This window comes from Sinocyclocheilus anshuiensis, unplaced genomic scaffold (assembly GCF_001515605.1).
Source record: "Sinocyclocheilus anshuiensis isolate Anshui unplaced genomic scaffold, SAMN03320099.WGS_v1.1 scaffold754, whole genome shotgun sequence".
Lineage (NCBI taxonomy): Eukaryota > Metazoa > Chordata > Actinopteri > Cypriniformes > Cyprinidae > Sinocyclocheilus > Sinocyclocheilus anshuiensis.
In genome coordinates, this window is record NW_015542361.1 from 95,533 (window position 1) to 113,843 (window position 18,311).

The 18,311-nt window shown below is 40.4% G+C and overlaps 1 protein-coding gene across 1 annotated transcript in view; it reads left to right on the plus strand.

The window, feature by feature from the left end:
- The window catches only part of LOC107691895 (teashirt homolog 3), a 53,597-nt gene that overhangs the window by 13,482 nt on the left and 21,804 nt on the right, over positions 1 to 18,311 (plus strand). The window contains exon 3 of the mRNA XM_016490732.1: positions 6,203 to 6,260. Coding sequence (XP_016346218.1) covers positions 6,203 to 6,260 — 58 coding nt within the window. The remainder of the gene's footprint in view (positions 1 to 6,202; positions 6,261 to 18,311) is intronic.

Genomic DNA, 18,311 nt, shown 5'->3' on the forward strand with positions numbered 1-18,311 from the left:
AGAGAGAAGAGCAGCCCCAAATACTTAAGGTTCCTCTTCTGAGGAAGAATGACATACCAGAGTATGAGACACATCAGTGGAAAGCGGCAGAGGAAATATTGTACCTCTCTGAAGAGGCCAGCAGTCCTTTTCTTCCTCTGAGAGCACTTTAAATTTCAGGGCAGAACAACAATTGTGAGCCAAACTAGATGCATTGTGAACCAGTTCTAAACGTGGGATAGTTACCACATCGTATACACACACTGCTCATATGATACCCCAAGTGAGATAAGACTTGAGGCAAATTCTTGCAATTTAGACAAACACTTTTTACACCTAGAATAATAATGCAAATTGATTATCAAAAACACTGTTTTTTCATTCAAAATATTTTATTATTATTATTATTTACTAATAATTAATTACTTTATGATTGTGGTACATTATGATTTATATCTGGCAAGATTGCATAAACAAACAGAATAAATTAAAATATTAAACTAATAATTATGAATCAAAGATACATTGAAACTATAAATGTGTACACAATTTACTTTTTTTTTTTTTTTACACACCATTCATTTTGAATGAGAATGTTGAGCAGAACAGAAAGCAAGCGTAATGTAAAACCGCTACAGTTGAATGATATAGAAAAAGAAAAAAGGTGGGATCTGCCATATCTAGAATAGACAATTGCTGCCTGTCACTGAGTAAATGTTTTGCCTCTCTTAAGGAGATCTCTCTGATGCCTTGCCGCTTTACACACACTACTAGGAACAAGCGTGCCGTGAAGATGCGCAGTGCAGGAGAGCGTGAGCTCCAGAAGCGGGAAATCTCCTCTAGTTCTAATTACGACACATGCTTCTTATAGCTGGCTAGGATCTAGTCCTAACCATTGTTTTCAGAAGGTAGGGATATAACGGTAAAGACACTTGCCCTCTTCAAACCACTAAAAAATTAGCTGGGTACCAAGCTGAGCTTGTGCTTTGTGGGTCTTGCAAGATCAGACCGACCCCGGCCTATAGCACAGCTGGGTCTCCTGTAGTCTCATGGGTGGTGTCACCAGATATTAACCTTTATTCATAAGATATGTTCCTTGAAACAATGAGTTCCTGCTGCTCCCCTGGGCCTAACCTGTGTATGTTGTGCTGTGTTATATTATAATGGTGTATTTTATATTGTTAATGCTGGGAGCAACTCAGGAAAACAAATCCTTTGTTAGAGCTGTCTTTCTTGGCCAATAAACCTCAATTTCCACTTTAACTTCACCTCTCCTCCTCTGACTGATGACTAATGCTCTCCACTCATATATCGATCACATACAACATCCAGTTGTGCCTCTGCTCCATATAAACCTGCTGTCACTATGATAACAATATAAATAATCAACATTGGCATCAGTAACACAGGCCACAGTAGTAACATGCATTATCAAGGATCTTCGGCAATTATTTATTTCTACTTTTTTTTTTTATAATAAAGAATAAAAAATAATAAAGAATATAGAATATTAATTTAAGCAATTTACTTAGGGTAACATGGCAAATGTTTTATATTTTATGCGTGCACACACGCACACACACACACACACACACACACACACACACACACATATACTGCAAAGTAATCAACCATAAGTCTTAGTTGTTCATGGCTTAAACTGAAACAAAAATAACATAAATTCCTACACAACACACTCACACAATTTTGTTTTCCTTTAGAATTTTAAGAGAGGTTCAATCTGCACCAGAGGATAAACCTGTGCACCTGATACTCTTACTTGTAGAAACACCCAAATCCTGCTATTCTACCTCAATGTAAAATGCCTCAAACATAATGACATCACTTATGGGACAACTAATGCTAATTAAATTAACAGCTACTCAAAATAACCACAAATGACTCAGCCTGGATTTCACATAACAAACAGACTAACTAAACTTAACAGTCATTCAGTAGAGCAGGACTAGAAATCATGGTCCTCATATCGTTTGTCACACACACACACACACACACACACACACACACACATATACTGCAAAGTAATCAACCATAAGTCTTAGTTGTTCATGGCTTAAACTGAAACAAAAATAACATAAATTCCTACACAACACACTCACACAATTTTGTTTTCCTTTAGAATTTTAAGAGAGGTTCAATCTGCACCAGAGGATAAACCTGTGCACCTGATACTCTTACTTGTAGAAACACCCAAATCCTGCTATTCTACCTCAATGTAAAATGCCTCAAACATAATGACATCACTTATGGGACAACTAATGCTAATTAAATTAACAGCTACTCAAAATAACCACAAATGACTCAGCCTGGATTTCACATAACAAACAGACTAACTAAACTTAACAGTCATTCAGTAGAGCAGGACTAGAAATCATGGTCCTCATATCGTTTGTCAACGTTAGTTACTCGGGACTCCTTTATATGATCGTACTGAGATACTATATAAATTGTGATCCCTCCAGTGGATCTGTCGTGTCAGCTTGTGTAATTAATTTTAATAATTAATTATTTTTGCAACTTTAAGAAGGGGCTGAATTGATTGAAGTTCTTATACGCTGTTAACATTTTTTATTTCATCTCTCAAAATTTTGCGCAAAAAGAATGAAATGAAACTGCGTAGTCTTCACTATGCAGCTATGTGCATGGCAGTGATTACGATTGCTTGGATTAAATTGAATGCTTTCCCTTTTTTCTAACAAAATATGTGTAGACGAATGAGGGGAACGAAAACCGAACAGATATTCACATGCCTGTAAAAAGTGCGCAATAAACACAGCACTTTACCCCATGTTTACTTGCTCGTTTCTAATTTCGTGCTTGCGTCGGACACTTTTGGAAACCAAGACTGAATGAAATAGAGCCGAGGCTAAAATCTGGATTAGCCTGGAGAAATTAAATTCATAAATCTCCCGTATTTAGACATCTGTGTAATTAAAATAGGCTGAAAGTTTCCAATAAAGTATTAGTTTAGACTATAAAACATATAGAATAAATATACCTCTAAGATTAAAGTCATGTTGGGGTAAAGCTGCTCAAGCTTGACTCGTATCCACTGAGGCTATTTCAGACTTTGCTCTCAGTTTAAAGGTAGAAACGAACTCTCAGATATCTGCGGTTCGTGAGAGCTGCACTAATATGAGGAGGCAAAGAACAAAGAGTGCATAGTTTAGACTTTTTAATGTTTTTTTTTTTTCTCCGTACTATCACGTGGTGCTTTTTCTTTTTCTGAATTTCAACGTTTACTGACTTTTTGGAGAATTAGACAGTATTTTCACAGCGTGTGTTCCTGCTCAGATTACACTTGCATTCATTTCTTCATATTCGACTGGACATTTGAATGAACAGTTACTTATTTAAACTGAACCAACAGCAGTTTATAAACCAGGAATGTTTAACAAAGCCACCATGAGCCATGCTATTGCGGCAAATAAAACACATCAGCGTCCCTGTTTTCTTCAGCGAATGTGGCAATTAAAATGAGCCTCCAAGTGTTACTAAATAACTCGTTGTTTATGATAAAAATAGTCTTTCTCTATAAATTGTGTCAGAAATGCCTACTGTAATTATAAAACAAAATGAAACAAACATTCACAGAAATTAAGACAAGCATATTTTAATAGCGAAGGATTCATTAAAGTATAAAGTTTATCTCCTGTTTTAAGAATGATGTCCAAGTTCATTTACAGTCTTAGAAACTCTGTTTGACAATGCCACTCTCTTCTCCCTCAACAATAAATCACAAGCCTGAATATTCCTAAATCTGGAAGATTGAGAATTGTTAATAATAATAATAATAATAATAATAATGTGTACGTTTAAAAATAATACTTTAAGACTTTTTAAGCTGTGATGATTTGTTAGGCCTATGATTCAAGTTAAAGAGATGTCTGTAATTTTGACATTAAAAACAGATGTTATTTGATATTTTAAGAGTTTAATAGACAAAAAGATACAGACAAAACATACTATTAAACGCATGAAGGATACACACATGGAGAAACCCACAGAAAATAAAGTGAAACAGACAATGACGTACCTTTTCTTCTCTTTGGATAACTGAGCACAATCACAGTTAGTGCTGTAATTTTTTGACAGAAATAACACTGTAAAACTTCCTAAGTCGACGTAATTTAGAATAGTACATTTTGGGGGATTTTAGGATAAGCACATAAAAGGGGGCGGTTACAATCTGCTGCGCACTCACGTTCATATTCACTCATGCAGCTGTTCTGTTCCACACACGTGCGCACACACTCACAAAATTATTTGAAGTTATTACATAGATGCAATTTTCTTGTCTCCGTTAGTTGTATATATTTTTCAATTTAGATATATGCATCTATCTACGCTCATGCAAAGTAGGCTACATATTTGAAGGAGAGCTTTACCTGTTTAATAGGTGTTTGATAGTCTTAGAGACTAAAACACATCCACATTAGCACAGTTTATTACTTTGTGCTTATTTTACTTTTACAGACATTATAACTTTAAATAAGTCAAATGAAATTCGCGGTTCTCAAGAAACTTTGATGATGCATTTAAAGTAGTTTCGCTAGTAGCCACATGCTTGTACACTGCAGGCAACCAGTGAAATATGCTCCTAAAATAAACACCACACTTCAGAATATATTTCATGCATTCTCGCGGTAATTTAAAGCAAATCAAAGAAATTCACCTCAATACAAGACACATACATTCACTTCACTCAGACTTTACAACTGCCAAAAAGACAAAAATATTAACAACTTAAATAATAACAAAATAAATGAAGAGCAGGGCATGCTTTGCATCAATTCGTTTGTGAATTACTTTGAGAAAATCTTTCAGAAAATGTTATATATTTGTAAACAGTGATGCGCTGCCATTACTCGTCTGTAGGCTATTATTAAATAGTTGTAGCATTAATATAGACTAACGTGTGGGTAATAGGGGGAAACATTCGTCCACTAAAGTTTGAAAATACATCGTCATGCACTACTCGTTGTAGCTTTCCGATGCACCATTAGCCTAATTTGATAATTCATTATTTATTTTAGGATAGCCTATAACATCGGAAAGCAACCCCCACTAAACACTCTAATCTTGCTTTATCAGTGGTTTGATGAAGAAGAGAAGCTGCCTGTAGTTAAAGCGACTCCGTGCGGCGTGTGTGTGTCTGTGTGTGTGTGTGTGTGTGTGTGTGTGTGTGACACTGATGGATGCACCAATGGTTAGACGGACAGATGCTTGGGCGGATCTAACGGCATGCACACACGAGTGAGTGAGATTGGGCAAAAACATCCCGGATCCGTGAAAGACTGCTCTTCTCTTTCAATCTGCCCATGTGAGCTCGACGCGCGGACATTCAAGAGATTCTGGACATTCTGGTTTTATTGAACGCTACGACTCCCAGTTGCCCCCTTCCGATGTCTTGATGCTATTCCCTTTGCGGTCAGATGCGAGAGGAGACGGCAAGAACGCAAGGCGAAGGCGCGGACTTTAGTGGAAGAGGCAGTTTCTGACAACTCACCCGCAGCTAGTAAACAGAGAGGAGTTTCAGTTCCCATCTCCCCCTCTCATCCAATACGGACAACTTCGCCCTTTGTCCACTACAAAGAGTTTACACTTGACTCCAATTTACGCTTGCAAAATCGAAAAAGAAAAATATCTCTTTATAACATCGTTATTTTTTTTTTTAGTAGGTGACAGGATGATAGACATATCTGGAAAATGTTGATCTTACCGTCTTAAAAAGTCCATTCTGTGAAGAAAGCGTTTGATAACGGATTTTCAGGAGAGAAAGGCATCTGGCGAGCGAGAGTAAGACGCGTCTGCTTCGCCCGTTGCTGTTTTTAAATAGCCTACCTGCTATGAGCCCCACAAAGAAGGCTAAAAAGTGCTATTAGCGGCTAAGAAAGTGTTTGGCAATAGCTCACTGATCCATGCTCTCGCAGCAGCAGAAGCTGAGGCGCAGCCCGAGTCCATCCCCTCCTTCTGATGTGCGTTATTACAAGCAGGAATACCCAATCAAACACCTATCGCATCGATTCTCTCAGCGGCTTCCCAACGCGCGCGGACAAAATAAGCAAACGAGGCAGCGCGCGGGCGACAAGTCCGTCCATCTCCTCCTTCAAGCTTTTTGTCGTTACCCCGGTTTGTTTATTATAAAAGAGATGGACGTTTGAAAGGCGGTGGGCACTTGGAGTCTTTGGGATTTTCACAGAAAGCTATTGGCGACAGCTACGCGCGGAGGAAGCAGCAAGCGCCCCGGCGCTCGGCAGGTACGGCTCCTCTTCTTCCTCATTTGCTCTTCGTCACCTCTGTATTATTATTATTTTTTTTTGTAGATTTGTTTTGCACTATTTTCATAGTATCACTGAACGTGTGTGTGTGTGCGTGTCTGTGTGAGGGTGTGCGTGTGTGTGTGAATGATCTGGAATTATCCACTGCTCCTTTACTTAGCGAAATGATGTGTATACGAAAAAAGTGTTTTTTTTTGGAAAGGTTTTCTTTTGTAGTTTGTAATGCTAGCGTAGAAGATCGTTTGAGGCCACATAGTGACATGTCCTTTAAGCACAGTAGTCGACTGGCTGAATAATAATGTTTAACTTTATTCACGTGGATACTGGCTATTCTACTCGCGTAGTTTTTGTACTTTGGTCAGTTCCCATGCAGCTGAAGCTGAGTCGATTGTAAGTCTTTTTGATTGTTCTCTCTTTTACACCCCTCTCTTTCCTCGTAGGGCGTAGATATTTACTCCATGAATTAGAGATCTATAAAGAAGCGCAGGAAAAAAAGGGCTTGGGTGTCAGCTGACTGTCATGACTCTCGTTGATGCTCGCCTTCGTTGTTTTTGGCTTTTTTTGTGCGAAAACATTTGATCACAAAAAGCCAACTTATTCTTTTTTTTATCCCTCCTCTCCGTTTCTGGGAAAGACTCAAAGATTATTTTGTAGCCGACTCGCGAGGGGTCTAGAAGAGCCTTTAATGGACAATTGCCATCTTTGATTTGACGGCTGATTGATTGCCTGTCATCCGGGTGCTCTTTGATCTATTCATTCCTGATAAACATCAATAAATCACTCTCCATGGCAACGCCACAACCCCGTGACGTCACGTCTGCTCTGACAACCTCCCATTAAAACATCTTTAATTGCTGCTTTTCTATTTTTGTACATAGGCTGGGTACAAGGCCACATTTACTTCCGCTGCTCAGAGACCACAAACACAAGGAACATGAAAAAAAAACAGACCGTTTGAATAAGGATAGGCGACATCTAAAACTGTTTTTTTTTATTTTTTTTTATGAACTGTCTAAAAATAACGTCATGGGATACCTTATGACATTTTGATTGTTAGTTGACAAATTTGTAACAAGGAAAAATGATGTAGTCAGAGAAACAAAAATAAAAATCTGTCAGCTTAACTGTTGCTAATGTCTTTTTAGGACTACATTGTAGCCACTTTAAAAGTAGTTACTGTTTTGATTAAAAACTAGAATACTTACATCTTGTGATTTTTGAATCCTTGTCTAAACTTTACTGGGAGACACTGGAAGCCTTTGTTTATTCATGGATGAATTACACACTGTTAGTTTACGATAGACTGCAAAATATTTACCGCTTACACTTTTTCAGGTGAAGATCTTATCTAAATAAAAATAGGCAGACCATTGACAATCAGATTCAACAGTTGCATACAGTTAAATATTTATGCATAAGGCATGTGAATTGTCAAGAACAGATCCGTACTGTTTGATCAACACTGACGCTCTTGCACGCATACAAATATCACTGGAGTACAATGCACTCATGAACGGTCCAATAAAGGGCACACCTACAGTCCTATACACACACATACTTGCATTTGTGGTTTACGGGGACTCTCCATAGGCGTAATGTTTTTTATACTGTACAAACTGTATTTTCTGTCGCCCTACACCAACCCTACACCTAAACCTACCCCTTACAGAAAACTACTGGCAATTTTTGAATATCATAAAACACAGTTTTGTATGTTTTTTAAGCCTTTTGTTTTACGGGGACACATCTGTGTCCTCATAAACCATGTTTACATTGTAGTACCCATGTCATTATACACATTTGTGTCCTCATAAACCATATATACACACACATACATACACAAAACTAATAACCTAATCTGGAGACGGAAGAATGGTTTGCTCCATCAGTCTGACCCGTCAATGCAACTTTGTTTCATATTTGATTTAATTGTCTCTCTTTTGACAGCCACATTCATCAATAGCTCTAATGGTCAATCAGAAGTTGGCAGAGTGAGTGCTCTCATTTTGTCCCCCCTCCCCTCCTCTCCTCTCCCAATACGATAGGCTTGTGCTTTACTTTATCAAAATGCTTTTGCCTAATGGACGCGCAGAGGTAGAGGGAAGGAAGGAGGAGGGGAACAAGGGTGACTGAGAGGCTTCTCATTTCAGAAGAGTGAGAGAGAAAAAATCAGGCATTTATGCCTTTGATGAGCGGATGAAGACAAATACAAGAGCAGGCTGAGAGCCTTTTTTTCTCTCTTTAGATGAGGCAACTTCCTGTGATATTTTTTTTTTCTTTAACTCCCTCTCTCCTTTCTTCAAACCAATGCCCCTCCCCTTCGTCTCTCCCTCTTCTTCTCACTCCATCCCTCCCTCCCTCCCAGCAGCCCTCACAGCTGCAAGTTATAAGGTTGACGACTGCACTGTGGCATACAAAGAGTGATGACAAATTGATTGTGCCGTCGTGATGGAAAGAGCAAAGGAAAGATGGCAGATGATGGGCCTTGATTAGGAACTTTGGGAAATCCAGTCCCCTGCAACCTTGAGCTTTGCATGAGAAAATTTTTCCCTCCCTCACATTTTCTGTCTCTCTTTTTCTCGCTCCCTCGTTCTGTCTCTCCCTACCTCCCTCCTCCCACCAAGTCTGGAAGGCCCGCTCAGCCGTAGAAAAAGAAAAGTTGTTTTGCCAGCTTCATTAGTGTTCACCTAATTAGCTGTAAAGCTGATGGATTCCTGACAGGCCTAATGATTGGAGATGACAAGCTCCGCACACTGTCATCCAGCCCAATTAGGTTTGCAGCTAGTTTGATGTAATCAAGTTGATATTACACAGTCCTCCATGCCTTTAGTTGGTGCACTAACTCAATTTGCTGCTGCAGGTGACAAATGGGCCAGGGTACCTGGGTAATCATGTTGGCTGGAATAAAGTGCTTTTAATGGTCAAGAGACTAAGAACAATAAGAGTGGCGAGGTGACAAAACAGAATCAAAAGGCGCAGAAAAATTGTGTTGTGGAAGTGTGTCACGGGCTCACGCGCACCTTTGTCGTGAATTTTTTATTTTTATTTGTTGTGGGGAAAAATTGCCTGCTCTCCATTTGTTCAGTCTACTCTATCTATCTCTCTTTCTAACAGACAGACACAGCACTCTCTGTCTAGCAAGGGTGATTCGCCCCCGCCAAAAAAACAACAACACCCAATCAGATGCAGGCAATGCAGCGAACACACCGTGTTTTTGTTCACAGGCTACAAAGCTTTTGCCAGACCAAACATATCAATTGTTTTGGGGAGCCGAAGAGAACATCAAACTTTTTCCCCCAGCTATCTCTTTGCCCGTCTCATTTTTTAATATCAAAGTTAGCTGCTAAAGCACACCGTTGTTGGAAACATCCACGTGCCCTCAATACCTAAGTGTTGACACTTACAGTGTCCTGGTTAACGTGTCGGTCTCGGCTCTTAGTTTGGTGAAATGTAATCTCTGTGCATGCATTTCATTTAAACCGCGCGGATTTGATGTATGAAGACAGATAATGTTGACATTGTTCATTATGATAGTGTTCATAGCATGTTTAAAGTTAGTTTATCTGCGTTAGAATAAATGCTAACTCTCAGCATTGTGTTTAGAGCGGCTAAATATGATTTGGGTTGTGACGAATGTAACGGAGGCTGCGCTAAGATGGATTGCAGTTGGGGAAAGGAGCTGATTTCTGTGATTTCGTGTGTGTTTGATTGATTGCAGACAGTACGCAATGATTAATCAAACTCAAAGCCTGTTCCGGCGAGGATGTGGAGCGTTGGATACGTGTGATCATGTGGGGAACACCGGTGGGCTCATAAATACGGTCACATGAGCATAATCATCACCCACATGTATGCATTTATGAAACACATAGGGTTAGTTATGATTAGTATAGACAAAGTCTCAGAAAGAATATCAAAATAGTTGGCGGTGTGGAAGTTTTCAAGTTTCATTCTGTGTATCTGTAATGTCTTTTGATTTCTTTGCAAATTAAGAGTCGTCCACTTTGGTTCAATGTTTTTTTTTTTTTCTTCCCCTGCTGCAATTTGATTACTTAAATTATAATGAAACATCATGGTGACTTGATTGTTAATTATCCTTATTAAAACCTAGTCATGATAATCATATGCATTATTAAGAAAAAAATAAAATTATGTCATGTACACCACTGTCCAGAATTACATTCTCAAATGAATGGATTTGTTTTTTTTTAGTTTAATATATACGATTATTTAATTCACAAAATGATTAATCAAAAGTTTGCATACTAATGCACACCCAGATATAATTTTAATCTAGATGTTTTGCATGTAATGAGAGTAAAATTTTCAAATCTAACAGGAGATCTAATTAAATATCATCTGCAGCTCTTTAATAGGTATTTGAGTATTTCTGTATCAGTTTTCCTTTTCTGAGAGCATTATGAATGAAACATTTCGTAATTACTAGATGGTAATTTTAGCAGGAGAGGGAGCAGCTTGTTACTTTGCCTGCTAGATATATTGTTACACTGAAATTATGAATGGTTGTCGTCGCAGATTTTTCCTTGCTTTTATTTACACAGTGGTTGGACAGAGGACTGCATTTGGCCCTGTGTAGGTGTCCCTTCAGCAGTGTGTGTGTGTGTGTGTGGAGATTATGGGGCCTGAGTCTTCGTCCTCCTCACATTGCTCTGGCCCAAACCCTGCGCTCCCAGGCAGCCAACTGACACTATGATTAGTTATGGCTGTCCTCCGCCTTTTTCACCGCAAGAAGTGAGCAACGATGAGAAGGGTTAAGAGCAGAAGAGGCAGGGAAAAAGCACAGGAACGAAGAGAAAGAGAGAGAAAGAATGAAGGAAAGAATGATGGGGGTTAAGGGAAAAAGCTGAATAACCTAACAGCCAAACAGAGTGAGAGAGAGAGAAGGGAGGGAGGGCAAGTTCTCCTCCCTGTGGATCCACACCAGGGTTGATGGTTGATAAACAGAATTTTTTTCCCGAATCTTCCGTCATGGCTCCCATTAGCTTGACAGCTGTCAATTAGGGCTCCCTTGGTCTCGCGGGCTGCAGTTTATTGCAGGCGGTAGATGCTGTCATTTCCCTCACAGTTTCGCCTTGAGCGTTATCAGGAGCGTTCACACAGTCAATAGCTGATGCATCAGCACTTATTTCTTAAATTGGCTCACAAGGCTGCATCCTTCCCTCATTTTTCCCTCTTTCTACCCCCTTACTATCTCTCTCTTCTCTGTTTCCCTCTCACTTTTCCTTTATTTTCATCCCTTCTTTTCCAGAGATTGTTTGGTGAAGATATGATGATGAATGGTGACTGCAGCAGGGTTAATGAGAGTGCAGGGCGATTCCGTTGTTTTTGTGTGACTAGCTTTTACACACACTCTAGCTAACAACTATTGTGACAAACATTTCTTTTATTTTCTTTTTTTTTTTATTAGATTCATCGGCTGATCAGATATTCTGTATCTTGGCCACTGCTCTCATCCAGCAGTTATGATAGACTCTTTGTGCAAACATTTTTATAACATAGCTGAAGGTTACAAAATAAAGCAATTTCACAGTTTGAAAGCAGCAGGGCAGTCGAAATAACCTTAAAAATACCGATCCACAAAGTATCAACTGGTAAAAATGTTGATTTTGTTGTTCTTTTTGCAGGAACACATTTACTCCTTTGACTGTATTGACCATAATCTGAACAAAGTAATGCTCTTTTTTTTCTGTAATGAAGTTATATTTCAGTAAATCAAGTAAAATTTGCTGTTTATGTAAAAATATCATTACGTTTTGTATTTAAGATTTAAGGCCTCACTTAAATGTACTTTTTAAAAGTGAATATTGTTTTGATCCCTCCCTTTCTTTTAAGTGTGATTGACCTAAACGCAGACACATTTTAACTTTTATGCCGACGGTAATCGCTCGCCTGCTGTTAGTTCATATTGTTTTGCAAAATAGAAAATGCTTGCATTATAATAATATAATATAAAATGTGATGTAAGTACATTGTATTGTATTACATTGTAAGTAGTAAGCACATTGCCATACAATACATTGTATGTTGGGTTTTTTATTTATTTATTTTTCTCACTAATTTAAAGTTACTTTTTTGATGGAGGTTCTCCGTGCACAACTCAAATCCCTAACTGAAAACTAAATTCATTGTTTGTTTGTTTTTTACATGAATTATGAATTATCATTCATTTTTTAAATGATTGATTATCATTAATTTTATCAGTTACAATTGTGCTATTTCAGCTCTACATTAAAACGGAAATACATTTTTATTTCTGTTGAAGAATACAAGGCATTGTCAATAAAATATGTGACCCTGGAGCACAAAACCAGTCATAAGTAGCATGGGTATATTTGTAGCAATAGGCAAACATACATTGTATGGGTCAAAATTATAGATTTGTCTTTTATGCCAAAAATCATTAAATATCATGTTCCATGAAGATATTTTGTAAATGTCCTTCCATAAATATATCAAAACTTCATTTTTGATTAGTAATATGCATGGCTAAGAACTTCATTCCAGATTTTCAAATAGTTGTATCTCGGCCAAATATTGTCCTATCCTAACAAACCATATATCAATGGAAAGCTTATTTATTCAGCTTTTTATTATTAATATATTATTTGAAATCTCAATTAAAAAGAAATGACACTTAAGACTGGTTTTGTGGTCCAGGGTCACATATAGGCTATTGTTTTGTATTAAATACTGTCATTTGCACACATTAATGTGAAGCTCTATATACCATTAAAATATGTGGTTTGAAATAACTTGCTGTGCTGAATACAGTGGACATAAAAAAAATCTATTAGGCCTTTGGTGTTTGTTAAATTTGCCACTGTGTAAATTTGCTTCTTGACTTTATGGGTTTATGATCCATTGTCTTTTTATTCTGCTTAAATAAAAGTCTATTGATCTTTTAAAGAATAATATGAAATAAGGAAGGACATCATTCCAGTTTTGACTAGTCTGATATTTTTTCAAAGTGAGTCACACAAATTGAAAATAAATTAAGCATTGTTAGTGACATTTAAACTAAACATTTTGAGTAGCTTATCTGCCAGTTACACGTCAAAAAGTACAAGAAAAATAAATATGTCTAAATGTTTGTGTTCCCCTTCAATGTTTCTGTGTTTTGATTTGATGAAAAGTTTAAATAGTTTTAGTTCAGAATAGTTGTGAGCTGTAGTTTGTTGATTGTTTCCTGTTGTTGAGAGAATTGGAACTACATGCACCGTGATTGTTGAACCTGTTTTACAAAGCAGTTCCCACGGAGAAAGCATACCGCACGCAGCAAGTGTTGATCAGATCCGTATGCGCATCTTGCAGATTCTTGTTTATTTTACCGATCAATAATGAACACTGAGCCCTCCCGATGACACCCAGAATACACCTCCAAATCTATTTGTTGTTTCACGCTGGCGATTGGTCAAGATTCTCGGCCACGCTGCATGATTTGCTGCTACCGTGGCCCACACCTCTTCCGGCGGGGGAATCTGGGAGGAGACAGGAAATGAAGAGGGTTTCTGGGATCTGTGTGTCTGGCTGTGGTAGATGGCTATTTTTACCCTGCCCGGTACTGTGAGGGATATTAGCTTAGCCTTGCACAGAGGTGGCACTGAGTATCACAGTACTAATGAATCATACGGCCCGCACTCTTTCCATCTGCTTGAGTTGCCCCGCCTTCCTGCTCTGTCCCACTCTGAGCGATACTGTAGTTCTTTGTGTGTGTATCCATGAGGTCGGTCCACTCTGGCAGCTACACGCAACTCTGAGAGTTCCAGTGAAATATGGGTGCGTGGAAGTAATCCCTGTCATGTCGAAGAGCGATGGGGACGTGCCGAGGGAGGCGAGAAAATGACACAGAGGGAGAGTTAGTTGGGGGCAGGGACTAGACAGTAAAGATTTTGGCAAGGGGCTGGTTGTTGGTTTAGTTCAGTGTCACTTGAATCTCTCTCTGTGTGTGTGTGTGTGTGTGTGTGTGTGTGTGATTCCTCTACATAAATGGCAGGGGTCTTGCCCCACTCGTCTCGGCACCCTCCTCTTCTTTCACTCCGAGCCTGAAAACTGACAGCCATCAGTCTTGTGTCACTTTTTTATCACAGTGTGTGTGTGACAAGCAGGCTGCTTTTTGATGGCGGTGCCGGTGATGAAAGGCAGAGCATCAGAGAATGAGAGCGAGAGTGGGGCCCTAGTAATCAGGGCCAGCCTGAGCTCTGACATCCTTCTCCGGCCTGACAGGCCTCTTCCTCCTTCTCTCCTCACTACCCCGACTAGAGGAAAGAGGGAGGGGGCAGCCCTCAAACGCTCGCAAACTCCTGCTCTCTCATGTCCTGATCAGTCTCAGATGCTGGGAATTATCCCTCCTCCCTCCACGTTGAGTTTTTTTAATGAATGTAGAGGAAGATGAGGGGAACGCGCCGCACAGGGGCTGGTGATATTGCTAAATCTGCCGGAGTCCCTGGTGCGTGTGTTTGTCCACGTCTGGGTGCGTCTGTGCAACCTCTGTGCACATATATGAGTATTTACGTACAATGATGTGCATTTTCCTGTGTGTAATGTAGTACCGGCATTTCCTTCCTGTGCGTTCCAACGTTTGAATGTGTTTGCACGCATCGCCTGCTTGGGTTAGTTGCTCCGGTTCTTGGCAGAGGCAGGCAGGTGTGAGGGGCAGAGTGAGGGAGGGAGGCTGAGAGAGAGCAAGATAGGAAGTCTGTTTTATTTTATACTGCGGGCCTGTTGCTAATTAATGTTTCTTGGTAGGATTCTGTCTGAGTTGAGTAATGTTTTTGATCTTTATGCCTGATAACTGCATACCTAATGAGATTTCAAAGCTTCTCGAGATGTGTGTGCGCTGCTCCCTGCAATTATTGACAGATGCCTTTTCTCCACCATTGGGTTCAGCACCATAAATCCTCTGGCTGTAATGAGCTTGAGAAGTGCCACCCTGCCAGTGAGCTAATGAAAGAGAGAGAGAGAGAGAGGGTGGAGGGGGATCACGCTTCCTTGACACATTTTTTTTCTGTAAATGCACTCTGCAGATGTCAGGCCCCCACTGCCAGTGTGTTAAAAAAGAAAAGAGCATGAGATAGAGGAAGGAAAAGGAGAAGACGACTTTTACAGTAAAGGCGGGGTGAGTTGAAGCCTGCCTTTGAGGAGACACAAGAATGAATGAGGAGAGAGTTTCGGTCTGTTGGTCGGTGAGCCGTTTCGGGTTTAGTTTCTATGCTCAGTTTGTTTGTCTGCCGTATGTAGTTTTTATTTGAAATAGTAGTCACGTTGTTGCTGAAGTTGACTTTGATTGATACCCTTGCCCTCTTGCACTACTCGGAGCCAGGATTTTTAGGACTTGTCGGTTTCTTGCTCGTACATATTTTTTTCCCCTTTCTTTCCTTCGTTGGCCTGTTGCCTCTTCCTTTTTTTAAGGATAGTATGAGAGAAAGAAAGTGAGATGAAGTAATAGAGAGAAAAAAAAAAAAAAAAAAAAAAACCGGCCTTTTCTTTGGTCGGTTTCTTGCTCGTACATATTTTTTTCCCCTTTCTTTCCTTCGTTGGCCTGTTGCCTCTTCCTTTTTTTAAGGATAGTATGAGAGAAAGAAAGTGAGATGAAGTAATAGAGAGAAAAAAAAAAAAAAAAAGAAAAGCCGGCCTGTTCTCTGGCTCCCACACGCACAGATACAACACCGGCCTTTTTGATGCCGTCCTGAACCCGGATAGCGGGAATGAGAGAATGAAAGAGAGAGAGAGAGGCGCTCCATGCCAAACAGTCGATTTCCCCAGCTCCTCAGTACGGTCATACATCATGGACCCACCCTTCTCTCCTGACAGAATGACATGTGTCATTTATCAAACAGGCCCTTGCCAAGGAGCCCAGTGTTAGGGGCCGTCCCCCCCTCGGAGAATTGCCACTGCCTCCACGCCACCAATGGTTCTGCACAGCCAGGGGAGGGGATGGCGGATGAGGGGGAGACACGGCTCCAGTAGGTCCACTAACAATGCCACTCAAATCTTTCCCCAGAATTCCTATGTTTTTATGTTTGTGCATGTTTTTTTATGACATACTTACAGAAGTTTGTATTTATTGAGGTCACAGGAAGTTGCAGGTTTTATAAGTTAGCCTACAAGTGTCCGACTCGTGAAGACCGTGTCCGTGCACACTTCTGGCTGTCAGGTATCAGTCAGAACCCAAATCCACCATCCCCTACCCTCCCTCTTCCCTCCTCCTGTCCCTCCTTCTGCCTCTCCAGGGGCCTGCATGAGTGCATTGGAGCTCTTTCGCTTTCCCATGATTCAAAGGAGCATTACCGAAGATGGATGCTCCTTAAAAAAAGAAATTGATGATGGATACAAGGCTGGCCATGTCATTCATCATTTTGAATATTATTTAGACTGGCCGTGTAAAGCTGTAACCTGAGCAGGGCTCAGAGAGAGAGAGAGCGAACAAGAGAGAGCTCGGAGCAGGACGTGGGCTTCCTCTGATGGATGGGCTGAGCTCTTGCACTGTTCGTTACCAGATACCAGAGGAGCTGAACTCCTTTGCTCACTCATTCACCCACTCACTACCCGTTTTTTTGCGCCTGAAAGGGCAAAAATAAAACGAGGGGTGGCGACGCTTGAAAACAAAACGCAAAGTGTTTTTGTTTGTCATCGCCGTGGCCCTGTAGCCTAGGTAACCCTGACTTTTTTTTTTCCATTTTTGTTTTCCTCCCCCTGCGCTGAAACGTTTTTTTTCATCAAGGTCATAAAGTTTTGTCGACAGCCCCTCAGGAACGAGGTGACCATTGTCGTCATGGACGCGAAAAGAACGGGAACAGCTGGGCTTCATTAGCAGGAAATGAAGCCGACCTTTAACGAAAGCAGAAAAAGAAACGCATATCTGAGCGCTCAAATCGCACATGGTCATCCGCACCCAGGCCGCGTTAATGAAAACATTTCTTCCATGTTTTCCTCCATCTCTTTTGTGACTGTAAGATGAGATCTGTCTGAATCATATTTTCACAGTATCTATAAGCATCTGATAATTCGGTTAACGGCGCACTCTCGCTGTGTGCCTGCAGTTCATGGGCTGGTCAGATTCCTGTCTTCTCTGGCGGTGGCAGTTGAGTGCTCAACAATGCTTGATATATTTGTCCATTGTTGCAGTAGCGGACTACGCGGCCATTGACGTGAGATGCATCATGCTCTCGGCCGCATTGAAATGGGTTTGATGAATTATTTTGCATTTCAGACTCGTTGTTGGACATGGTGGGTGTACTTGAATTCATTGTTCTTGAATTTTCCAGCACCTAGAACGTGTCCCAACTCATGACAGGCCCCACCCTATGATGAACTCCTCGAGCGTTTGGGTTTCAGCAGTCTACATCTATAAAGCCCTATGGGCTTCATGTTCCCCTGCAAACCCACTTTTGAGCTACACCCTTCTGAGAGAGGTTGAAAGCTTGGGTCAAACTGTTAAGAGAGCTTCAAACCCATTCCAGCGAGAGAAAGAGAGAGAGGGAGCGCATGCGAAAAACATAAGGGCGTGAGGGAAAGCAAGAACAGGATGGAGAGAATAGGTTGTTTTGTTTTTGTATGCTCTATTTCTTCCCCTTCCTAGTACCCCTCTCTCCCTCCCTTGCTCTCCCTCTCTCTCTTTTTTCCAGTTTTATAGCAGGAGACATGATTTATTGTGGCCATCCATCTCTGGGTCTCATCCATCACCTCCTGGTTGCTAGGCAATAATGGCAGCAGCTGTTTGCTTTGACTCAGACAGAGGCACTGTCAATCAAGACGGGCAGGTGAAAAGCATTAGAAACATGCTATTGTCAGACGGAATAATTAATCAAAGGCAAGAAAGATAATTAAAAAGATATGACCCTTGCTAGCACTTGCTCAGGGTTGCCTGAGAAGAGAGTGAAGAGGGAGAAAACGAGGGAAAGGAAGAGAGTGGAGCAGGAGGAAAGCACTGGCGTATGGTATGTCCTCTCTCTCTCTCACTCTCTCTCTCTCTCTCTCTGTCTCTCTCTCTCTCTCTCTCTTTCTCTCCCT